The following is a 12,225-nucleotide window of genomic DNA, read 5'->3' as shown; positions in this document are numbered from 1 at the left end:
TAGCTATGAGAACATACACAAATTATTCAGGTAAACCACAAATTGATCGTACACAGTTAAACATTTTAGATTCAGGGAAACTTTTTTTTTTAAGGTAGAACCTAGCATTTTATTTAGATCTTCATGAAACTGTTGGAATTGAGAACATACTTAATAAACCTCCAAAAATAGATCCTGAAAAGCACTTTCTGCTCAGGACAAGCAGTCATGGAATAAGCACATAAACAAGCTGGCTTCTCTGCACCACACCAGCCAAGTCAGCTTTCTCCATGGTCAGCCACACCAGCTCTGCCCTCCTTTCTGTTAACACCAGCCAGACCTCCAGGGAAACTTTTGATAAGGCAGAGATGATGAAGGACAGTAAGCTAATTACCATGTGTATTAGGAGCTAGAGAAAGGAGGGCCTCTGGATTCATTTAAGAATGCTGAGTCTTGACATTATTCTGCTTGAAAGGGTTGAGGTTGGTGTGAAATTGCAAGTTTTCACAGCTGGCAGGAAAAGATCAGATCTTGAGAGAAGAGCTTGAGAATAAGCAGTTTATTTTGGAGGTGGTTCCAGGATGCACCAGTAGGAGAGTGAGGAAAGAGACAGGGAAGGAAAGACAACTAATAAAATGTGTGTTGTCCATGGACACATAAAGGGGAACAACACACACTGGGGCCTTTTGAGGGTGGAGGGTGGGAGGAGGGAGAGGATCAGGAAAAATAACTAATGGGTACTAGGCTTAATACCTGGGTGATGCCATAATCTGTACAACAAACCCACATGACACAAGTTTACCTATGTAACAAACCTTCTCATGTACCCCTGAACTTAAAAGTTAAAAAACAACAACACATGTGTTATCACCCAGATTACTATTATGGACAACTGAAACTTAATCCCTTGGGGGAACTCTGGGAAACCAGCCAATACTCACATATCTGAGTCCTCCCACCTGAGGAGTGAGGGAGCTGGGGTATTTATACTCTCACCCAAGTCAGCTGTGTATAAATAAATGCTTTCACAGCTGGTAGGAAAAGACCTAACTAGTAGTGTCTTGGTCTCACTTGCCTCAGAGGCAAACCTTAAGTTAAAGATTCAGTTACAACCATTTATTTGGGAGTCAATGGAGAAAGCACCAGCAGGGAAGCTGGGATGTGACATAGGGAAACAGAGTCTATTCCTTGAGTGATAATTTCCTGACACTTCCAGCCTGACCCCTGCATAGGTCAGAGTGGCCTTTCACAGTTTTAAAAAAGCCTGCAGACACAGAGGTGAAGATTCCAGCAGACAGGAGTTGTTTGGAGCACACACATACAAAATAAAAGTCGGAGGGATATGGGCAGGTCACTGATCACCCACTGAAGTGATCATTCATTAAATAACTTATTAAAGTGAAAAAACTGGCCGGGCATGGTGGCTTACTCCTGTAATCCCAGCACTTTGGGAAGCCGAGGTGGGCGGATCACCTGAGGCCCGGAGTTCAAGACCAGCCTGGCCAACATGATGAAACTCTGTCTCTACTAAAAATACAAAAAAAATTAGCTGGGTGTGGTGGCACACACATGTAATCTCAGCTACTGGGGAGGCTGAGGCAGGAGACTCACCTGAACCCGGGAGGCAGAGGTTGCAATGAGCTGAGATTGCACCACTGTACTCCAACCTGGGTGACAGAGGGGGCCTTCATCTAAAAAAAATAACAATAATAAAAATAAAAAATAAAAATAAAGTGAAAAAACTCATCATGTATCTTGTGTAGCAGGCCCGTCATTGGAGTTTTCTGTCAAAACCATCCAAGATAAGACGTTACCTTGCCAAGACTATCATCATGCACAAAAGCAGAGAGAGGCTGGGTCTGCCTTCTGGGTCAGCCACTGATGAGCTTTAAAAGCTTGGATGAGCTTTAGCAGGTATAAAATGGAGAGAACCTCACCTTCCCTAGCTCTCCTACACCAAGTTATAGGATAAAATGAGATTATATATATAAAAATCCTTTGAAATGGAAAAAAGCACTAAACAAAATACAAGATATGAGACACAGTGATGTGTGCTCATTTGAAACAAGAATTTTAGTTCATATTTTAGAGAAATTATATTTCCTTTAACTTGAGACTTTCATCAGGAAAGGAAAGTAACAGATCACAGTACATTTAGAATTTTCTCTGGAGCCTCATTCTTTGTTGTTGTTGATAGGAAGATGGCAGCAAAATGTGCTGATGACTCTTTTCTTAGATATAATGAGCTGTTGATGATTTGTGACTCAATCCCTGGAAGTTATGTGGAAGTCTACAATGCCAGCTCCCTGGTGAAAATTTCATAAAGAATCATCTTTGTGTCAATGAACATAAAGCTGACTTTCAAAAATAAACAAGGCACAGAAGATAAGTTTTCCTATTTCTTTTACTTACCATCTGTCCTACATTGACTTATTTTAGGTAAAAATATTGAAGGAGGTAAACAGAAGTAGGACTTCTTTTAGTGCCCATATCTCTGTGGGCTCTTGCTAGAGATATACTAGCTTACGTATGTTTTTAAGTCCAGGGTTCAGTTTAAATTTTGAATTTCACTGCCCCATAAAGTTTCTAAGGAATTTTCCATTCATTCTATGCAGGAAACAGTAGCATCAGAGCCACTCAGAAACACACTGGAAGGGACTACATCTTTTCAACTTGTTCTTCATTACAACAGCCACAGGGGGAAAAATATTTTTAAATGTTCAGGACTTACTTTGTGTTTGGCGCTGAGCTAAGCACAACACATAGATTCTAACATTTAATCGTCCCCTCAATTCTTTGGGTTAGATACTATTTTTATCTCCATTTTACATGTGAGAATATTCAGCCATAAAAAGGCTATTTAGGGCCAAGTGCAGTGGCTCACACCTGTAATCCCAGCACTTTGGGAGGCTGAGGCAGGTAAATCACCTGAGGTCAGGAGTTCAAGACCAGCCTGGCCAACATGGTGAAACCCTGTCTCTACTAAAAATACAAAAATTAGCTGGGCATGGTGGCGGACACCTGTAATCCCAGGTATTCCAGAGGTTGAGACAGGAGAATCACTTGAACCCGGGAGGCAGAGGTTGCAGTGAGCCAAGATCACACCATTGCACTCCAGCCTGGGTGACAAGAGTTAAATTCCATCTCAAAAAAAAAAAAAAAGCCATTTAGTGCTGCTTTCAAAGAAGAATTTAAGCATTGGAAAATAACAATGACAACTTATGGTTCCAGACTGTCTCACACTGTTAAGTTCCTTCAGAACTCTCCCATGGTAGAGTTCTTCTCTGGGAAGCATGGCAAGCAAGGCTTCACTATTAAACAATAAGGACCCCAAATCTCTTTTGGGAAGGGTGTTGTTATCATCAGCACAAAAGGGAAACTCCTCTATCTGTGGCTTTGCAGGTTCTCTGTGATAAGTGTGTATGTTCAGATGAGGTCTAGACACTGTGCACTGGGTTTATGCATTCAGGGGATAAGCTTAGCCAAGTCGCTGCCTTCTGTTGTCTAGATTGGCAAGTCCTTTGCCACCAGCCAAGTGCTCCTTTCCCCATTTCTGAACAATCTTGGTATAATCTTTCAGACAGGAGAAAGCATAGCAATTTGAAATACCCTGATTTTACCCTAGGAAGATTCAAGTTGGTGGAAGGCCGACACAAAGAAAAAATAATTGCTAACGGTGATGATCAACATTTATTGAGTGTTGACTGTGCAAAGCACTCTACATGGCTTATCTCAGTGAAACTTCACAACCCCCCCGTGTGGGAGGTATTACTATTATGCCCATTTTACAAATGAAGAAATCCAGCTTTGGAGAAGTGAATTGATGTACCCATGGTAACTTGCCTGCCTGCATCTGTCTTCTGTAAGAACCCAAATATGTAACTGCAAAGATACCCATGGATACAGTAAGACCTCACTAAATTAAAACATCAAAGTTTGAGGTTACCTAATTGAACGTGGTGAAAATCTTGATACAGACAATATTTTAAAATTGATGATATTATTTCATATAGCTAGAAGTAACTTAAGCAAGTTAAAAATGACTACTTGCAACAGACCTATACTACATAATGATTTGTCAAAGACAAAAACAGAAGCACTGAAAGTTGGGATTAAAACTTAAAAGCATATAAAATTTCCTGAGTTCTTGATTTGAAAAATTTACTTGTTATATTTGGTTGTGTGTGTGTGAAACCTGAAACACCAGTAATTATTTCATCATAACTTACATGTACTCTAGCAATGAACATTCAAGAAGTGAGCGTCCTGAATGTGGGAGCCCTAAGGCCCCAAGTCCACTATGTCTAACTCCACCCCTGCACTGTGACTATCTGTGCTTGTAGGTATTTCACAAGGATGTGACCAACCATGGGAACTACTCCTTAAGGGGAACTGGGGAAGGAAATATAAAGTACCCTATCTAGTTCCATCACTTAGCGAAGAGCGCAATGTGTATAAAGCATAGATTTAATTTCCCAGTGTGTCCCTGTGATAGCCACTGTACCTTGACTTCTTCGGACACTTAGGTCTTGTGGTGATTCCAGAACGTCATCAGGATGTGGGAAACAGAGTCCGTGGAAAGGGCCCAAGTCAAAGCACTCATGCAGCAGTTGCATGTTCACTCTTGAGCACACACTCATGAACCCAACAGCTGTGCCTTCCACCTGAAATATCCAAAACACCTCATTATTCTTTTTTTTTTTTTTTTTTTGAGACAAAGTCTCGCTCTGTCAGCCAGGCTGGAGTGCAGTGGTGTATCTTGGCTCACTGCAACCTCCGCCTCCTCAGTTCAAGCAATTCTTCTCCCCAGCCTCCCGCAGAGCTGGGACTGCAGGCGCCCGCCACCACACCCAGCTAATTTTTGCATTTTTAGTAGAGACGGGGTTTCACCATGTTGGCCAGACTGGTCTTGAACTCCTGACCTCAAGTGATCCACCCACCTCGGCCTCCCAAAGTGCTGGGATTACAGGCATGAGCCACCACACCCAGCCCAAAACACTTCATTACTTTATCAGAGGTCAAATGATTCTCATCAGGAAACCTCCAGAGCCCTCAGAATGTGGTCGGCTGGTGGTTTGGCAGTCACCTTGAGATTTAAGGGAGGAATAAGTGTCTTCCTTCAGTACATAAAATATGCTCAAAAAATGTCCCAATAAGTGACCACTGGGGACACACCTAGTGGTGCATAAGTAACATGGAAATTGCCAGAGTTCTTGACCCTTCAACCATTGGGACACTTGCCCTCTGCTCAGACCATGCTCCTGCCTGCTCCATATCCTCTGCCATTTGGTGTCTTGTGTTTGTACCCCACCATAAGCCTGGCGCTCCTGTCTACTTTCTTTCCCTCTGCCATGCACACTTCTCAGGAATACAGGTCATTGTTCCAGTGCCCATCTGATCAGCCCCCAGTACAGAGAAAGTTCACGGTCCCTAGCTCCTTATCAGGTAGAAACTCTTCAATTTGCCTTCAAGTCACTTATTTATTAACTGGATAGTCTGATAGGGAGGAGATATAAGGGAAGGAAGTTTGGTGGAAAATGTTCCAGTGAAGTAAACTTGAGTCAGGCTGGGCTGGTTCACCAGGTGGGTCTGATCTGCAAATGTCGAACTTCCCATCACCCTGAAATGCCTGGTTCTGAAGCTCTTGCAGTCGTCCCCATGATTTTCAGTCTTTGATGAGTAATACATAGGCGAGAAGATGAGTAACTAGCTGATCTGAACCTTGGTTGGGTACCAGGTACCTGATTGGTACCAAAATATTAGAAATTAACAACAGACTTTAATTCTATCATATTCCACATGGAGAGACGGCTGTGACTGAAACTCCTTAATATATCCCTTAAGTAATTCTGTATTTCATTGTTTTCTGCAAGGAAAGTATTTAAAATTCAAAAAGAGAGAGAAAATACATAGTCCTTTAAATTTCACATAAAATAATTATTAGTAGATTTTAAGCAAATTCTGGTTGACTGATTAGACTCTGATAGCTCTTATTAGAAACCTGCATTTACTGGGTCCTATCTCTCAAGTGTTCAGACTTTTAGATAACCATTGCATTCAGAAAGTAGCAGAACTCAATAATCACAGGCATTCTCTATTCCCAAGAACGCAGCATCTTTCCATAAATGCCCAGTCAGAGAAAATGCTTTAATCTCCTAAAACAGAGAATCGGGCTACAATAATACTCAGTTTTTTAAATGACACCAAAAAAAAAAAAAAGGTATTAAACTACTATTTGTTCTTGAATATGTCTCCCAGTTAAAAATCATTTGTTCTCAAACGTGTTTGCAAAATAAAAGTGAGACCCCCTCTATTTTCTCAATACTGAAATACGAGGGGAATTTTTAAAAATTAATTTTTTCATGTATATTCCTTTCTTTACAGGCCCCCTAAAGTGATACTTGCTGAAAAAGCCTGGATTTACACAGCTGTTTTATAAAGCCATTGACACTTTAATAAAAGTCCAAAATAAACATTTTAATTTTTTTCCCAAATAACAAGTGATTGTTTGTCTTGTTTGCACTCATGAACAAAGGCTGCATAGCCGCAGTTGTCTGGCTTCTCTGTAATTTCAGGCCCAAGACTCAGCAGACGCTGATTAACCAATCCATCTACCATATGTGCAGAAAGAGACGGCCAGCCTCACTCTCGGCAGGGAAAATTGGCATCCATCTTGGTTCACATGGAGATGTCCTTCTAATCTACAGCCGCGCTGGCGCAACAAAACTTCGATGGCCTGAAATACCTTTTGCTGGCTTCACAGCGAGCTGCATGTGCATGATAAGAATGTATTATTTATAAGACCGCTGTTAGTAATGAGCTATTACACTAATGGCTCATTGTGTTTGGAATTTGATTTCAAATGGCATGGATCACACATTCTGATGAAAATGAGAAAAACATGTTTTGCCATTAGGAACAAAGATTTAACGTCCTCCAATTCTACAACCTGTTATATTCCCATCATTCATCCAGGGTTGTAACAATTTACAAAAGTTCACAATTACAGACTACAACAGAGCAAGGACATATTGTGGAAGTGTCTGCTTTTTCCTTTGAGTTTCTTTCAAATAACCGATTTGAGAAACACTGTTCTTAAATATGAATTTGCAGGAGTATCCAAATGTATTCTTGTGTATGCACTGAAAAAAAATAAATGGATTTAATGGACTTTTTAACTTGTGCAACAGAAAGGCATTGATTGCTGGCTGTTATCTATCTTCCTGGTGACAGAAGTACTTTTCACCACAAGTGTCTTCAATTATCTTATACTGGAGAACAAAACTGAAGGTTTTGTTGTTCTTGCTTGTCCTGTAAATATCTACATCATGACACATAAGGTTTAGATTGCTAGAAAACTATGTGTACTGTGGCCTTGTCTTCCCAAACAGGTCCATTTATAGAAACGTGTGTATTTTCTCATTTATGCTTCCATCCAAAAAGCCCTACAGCCACCCATCCCTTTTGGGTGACAATATTCCACTGTGAGGGTTTTGCCCTCATTGTGACCACTGCTGGCTCTGATCCTCTCCTCCTGATGCCAAGCGCATGGCTGACCTGGCAGGCTTTCCCTGCCTGCAGGTCAGTGGCGCCTACTCGGACCACTGCTGCCCACACCCTGGATGATGCCAAAGCAGACGCTCTGCCCATCTGTCACTAGGAGCCGCCGTTGGCCTCCAACTACCCTTCCCTAAAACCTCAGCTTGGAGTAAACACCAGATGTCAAGGTAAGCCAGGGTACAGTTATGACAAGGAACTTGTATGAAGTGATGGCCCCAAACTCCTCCAAACTAGCTATCAAGCCAAAGAAAGTCCTTGTAACTAAAAACCCTTTCCGTAGTAAGGATTTCCCACACGGCACAGCCTTGCCCTCAGGCATGCTGCATGCATGGCCTGGAACTGCCATGGCTGTTCAGAAAGACAAACTTGATGGACTTCTTTCTGTTTCCTCTGGTTGACAGTGGTTGCCTTAAAGTAACGTGTGCCTGTAAATGCCTAATCAGCATTCGCGGGAGAAAAGCCCAGATCTGTAGCATTTGCCGATTTCTGAGGTGTAAGCACTGTCATGATGGTCAATGTCAAGTGAACAGTGTGATCTCACTAAACATGTAGTTGGGAGAGAATGCGCAGTAGCTAGCCATTATTTCTTATATCTACTGTATAGAGACCACAGACATTTAAAAAAAAAAAACCCTCAAGAACATGGAGAATAGTAAAAAAAAAATTGAAGGTGATGAATTTCAAGTATTTATTAACTTTGTTTTAATATAATTTATTACACTGTAGGTTTCTATAATTTAATTTTTAATAATAGCTGTGTTTAACAAGCAGTTTGCAGAGTTCCTGAGGATTTAACAATCAGCCCTTGAGAGCCAGAGCAAGCTGGCTCCAGCACACCACTGCCTAAAAGCCCCCTAGGGAGGCAGGAAAAAGGGTAGCAACAGCATTGATCTTGAACCCCAAAAGGCTTCAGACATCAGACATGGCTCACTTCAGATTAGATGTCCCCTCCCAGATCCCGGCTCACAGTCTTGTTTCTGCCCTTCCATTTTAAGATTGAGGTCTGTGGTCTCCCCTCCACAGAACACAAAGCCTCTGATGCTTGAGGCAGCACGGCCTCTGGAAGGAGATGGGGCTGGATGCCCTCTGCCTCTTTCGAGACACCAAAGGATCCTTGCAGGGTTGGAACCGCAGTTTTCAGCCTACAGCTTTGCTCTGATGTTTACACACACTGAAAGTGTGAAACATACGGCAAGAGAGAGAAAGAACGTGGGGGAAGAGGTCACTGCAGCTTCTCTACAAAGCACTGACTCAAGTGATTCAGAGTAAAACTAGTACCTTGAAACCAAATAATTAAAAGCCTTCCAAAAACAAAGACCCTGATTAAACCTGATAAGTAAAGTTTGGTCATGAAAATCCTTATTGGGGTCTGTATGAATCATTTCACTTCTCAGGAGTTTCTGTCCAGTTGTGTAAAGACAAGCTTTCCAAATGGTACTGCTGGGCCCAAATGCTTCCAACCCTCCCTTCTATGGCTAGCCTGGTAGCCTGGGGCTAATGGCTAAACGAGAATACGCGAAAGCGGGTCTTTGAGAAACCATGCCAAAACCTAAATATAAGAAAATAAAATAAACATTTAAAAAATAAATAAAAATCCTTTCAATGTAGTACTTCAGAATCTAATTTCCAGGGGCCAATTGTCAGCTTCAGAAACTAATACCCACATCTCTATAAAGTCATGTCATTCTCACCAGGTATGTTTTACCCTCATGTAGATGAGTGTTTCACCACCTGGACTGCACCTTGGAATCATCTGGGGAGATCTTTAAAAATCCAGATTGAGGTCAGGCATGGTGGCTCATGCCTGTAACCCTAGCACTTTGGGAGGCCGAGGCAGGAGGACTGCAGTTTAAGAAAAGCCTGGGCAACATAGTGAGTGTCTAAAATTAAAAATAAATATATGGATTGTGTCTCACCCCCAAAAGATTGACTTAATTGGCCTGAGTGTACCCCTGCAGCAGGATTTTTAAAAATGGATATAATTGATATAATTCATCTACCATAAAAACAACGCTTCAAGAAGTACACAATTCATGCCTGGTGCAGTGGCTCACACCTGTAATTCCAACACCTTGGGAGGCAGATCACTTGAGGCCAAGAGTTTGAGACCAGCCTGGTCAACATGGCAAAACCCCATCTCTACTAAAAATACAAAAATTAGCCTGGTGTGGTGGCACATGCATGTAATCCCAGCTACTTGGGAGGCTGAGGCAGGAGAATCACTTGAACCCGGGAGGTGGAGGTTGCAGTCAGCCAAGATCGCATCACTGCACTCCAGCCTGGGCAACAGAGCAAGACTCCGTCTCAAAAAAAAAAAAAAAAAGAAATACACAATTCAATGGTTTTTAATATATTCACAAAATTGTACACCCATCACCACTGTCTAATCCCAGAACATTTTCATCCCCCCACCAACCAACGACTATGCCCAATATTAGTCACTTCTCCTTCCCCTTTCCCTCCAGTCACTAATCTACCTTCTGTCTCTACAGAAGTGTCTATTCTAGGCTTTCATCTAAATGCCATCATACAATACGTGGTCTTTATGACTGACTTCTTTTCTTTAGCATCATGTTTTCAAGGTTCATACACACTGTAGCATGTATCAGTGCTTCGTTCTCTTTTATTTCCTAGTACTATTCCCTTGTATGGATATACCACATCTTGTTTATCTATTCATCAGTAGATAGACATTTGGGCTGTCTCCACTTTTTGGCTATTATGAATAATGCTGCTATGAACATTTGCGTACACATCTCTGTGTGGACATGTGTTTTCAATTCTGTGTATGGAATTGCTGGGTCAAATGTTTAACTTTTGGAGAAAATACCAGACTTTTTCCAAAATGGCCACAGCATTTTATATTCCTACCAGCTAATGGATGAGGCTTCCAATTTCTCCACATCCTTGCCAACATCTGCTATTGTCCTGCTTTTTTATTATAACCCTCCTAGCAGAGGTAAAGTGGTATCTTAGTGTGGTTTTGATTTGCCTTTCCTTAATGACTAATGATGTTGAATGTCTTTTCATGTGCTTATTGGCCAATTGTATCTTTTATTTATTCATTTTTTTTTTGAAAAGTGCCTATTCGAATCATTTGCCCACATTTTATGTGGATTATTTTTCTATTGTTGTGAGAGTTCTTTGTATATATTCTGGATCCAAGTCATTGGCATGGTATGGATAGTTAAAAGCCTCCCAGGTGATCTGCATATGTGCCAAGTTTGAGAACCACTGATGTAGAACAAAGCCTCAAACTGCTCATGTCATCCAAGTAAGAGAACTTTTCATTCCAAGTTTCAAGAAAAGTAATATTCTTTAAACAGCTCTTACAGTTTTAACAAATAATGAGAAACGAGTAGATGAAGAATCATGAGTTAGAGGGTGTGGGCTGTCTTTTGGGCCCAATAGGCTGGGCCTTCTGATTTGTTTAGAAAAGCTAGAAATTCCAATTTTTACATAGACTTTCATAATTTTTACAATAGCTGCTAATTCAAAAATATTTAATCATATATAACTTGAATCAAATCATGAGAAAACATTGTACAAATCCAAATGGAGACATTCTACAAAATAACTGACCTGTACTATTCAAAACTGTAATTGTCATGGAAGATAAAGACCGATCAGAGAATTGTTCCAGATTTAAAAAGGCTGAAGAAACAGAGCACCTGAATGCAATGAATGGCCTGGAATTACCTCTGCCATAAAGGACATTCCTGGGACTGTCAGAAAAATCTGAATGAAGTCTGTAGATTAGATAAAAGAATTGCAGGAACTAGCCAGGCACGGTGGCTCACGCCTGTAATCCCAGCACTTTGGGAGGCCAAGGCGGGCGGATCACCTGAGGTCAGGAGTTCACCTCAGGTCAGCCTGGCCAACATGGTGAAACCCCGTCTCTACTAAAAATACAAAAGTTAGCTGGGTGTGGTGGCGCACACCTGTAATCCCAGCTACTAGGGAGGCTGAGGCAGGAGAATTGCTTGAACCCGAGAGGCAGAGGTTGCAGTGAGCCGAGATCATGACAGTGCACTCCAGTCTGGGTGACAGAGCAAGGCTCCATCTCAAAAAAAAATAATAATAATAATTACAAGAATCATAATTACTTGGCTTTGATCATTGTATTGCAGTTATCTAAGAGAGTGTCCTTGTTTTTAGGAAATATACATTGAAATACTTACAGGTAAAGGGGCATTATGTATGCAACTTACTCTCAAATGGTTCAGAATATACATGAGAGAGAGAGAAAGCCAGCAAGAGAGAAAAAGAGAGAGAGAGAGGGAATTAGAAAGGATGAACAAGAGAATGATAAAACAAATGGGGTTGGATGTTAACATTTTGGGAATCTGGGTAGTTATAAACTTTCTTTAAGTGTGAAACTATGTCAAAACAAAAAGTTAAAAAAAATACCTTTCCAACTCAAACAAAATCCATTTGCCAGCAGAACGCTGGTTTGTGACTTCTGAAGTCTGAGATTTGGGGATCCTCAGAAATCCCCCTACGCACCCCTGGGGGGTCTTTTCCATTCCCTCTCACTCTAGGGACAAGGCAAGAATCTACAGCATCGTGGGCATCTGGAAGGACCTCGCAAAAGACAACCTAAAGCCAGTAACCCAGGGGAGGAAGCTGGCCTGGTGCACCACCTGGAAGGGCAGTGGGAGGGCCGGGGTAGCCAGGGAGACAATG

At 41.4% G+C, this 12,225-nt stretch overlaps 1 protein-coding gene across 13 annotated transcripts in view; it reads right to left on the bottom strand.

Annotated features, from left to right (window-relative positions):
• The window catches only part of CFAP61 (cilia and flagella associated protein 61), a 305,696-nt gene that overhangs the window by 254,953 nt on the left and 38,518 nt on the right, over positions 1-12,225 (bottom strand). For all 13 annotated transcript variants that reach the window (XM_055104782.2, XM_034947210.3, XM_055104783.2 and 10 more), the window contains one exon: positions 4,484-4,643. In XM_055104782.2, coding sequence (XP_054960757.1) covers positions 4,484-4,643 — 160 coding nt within the window. The remainder of the gene's footprint in view (positions 1-4,483; positions 4,644-12,225) is intronic.

Source organism: Pan paniscus, chromosome 21 (assembly GCF_029289425.2).
Source record: "Pan paniscus chromosome 21, NHGRI_mPanPan1-v2.0_pri, whole genome shotgun sequence".
Classification (NCBI taxonomy): Eukaryota; Metazoa; Chordata; class Mammalia; order Primates; family Hominidae; genus Pan; species Pan paniscus.
This window is presented reverse-complemented; position numbering and strand designations above follow the sequence as displayed.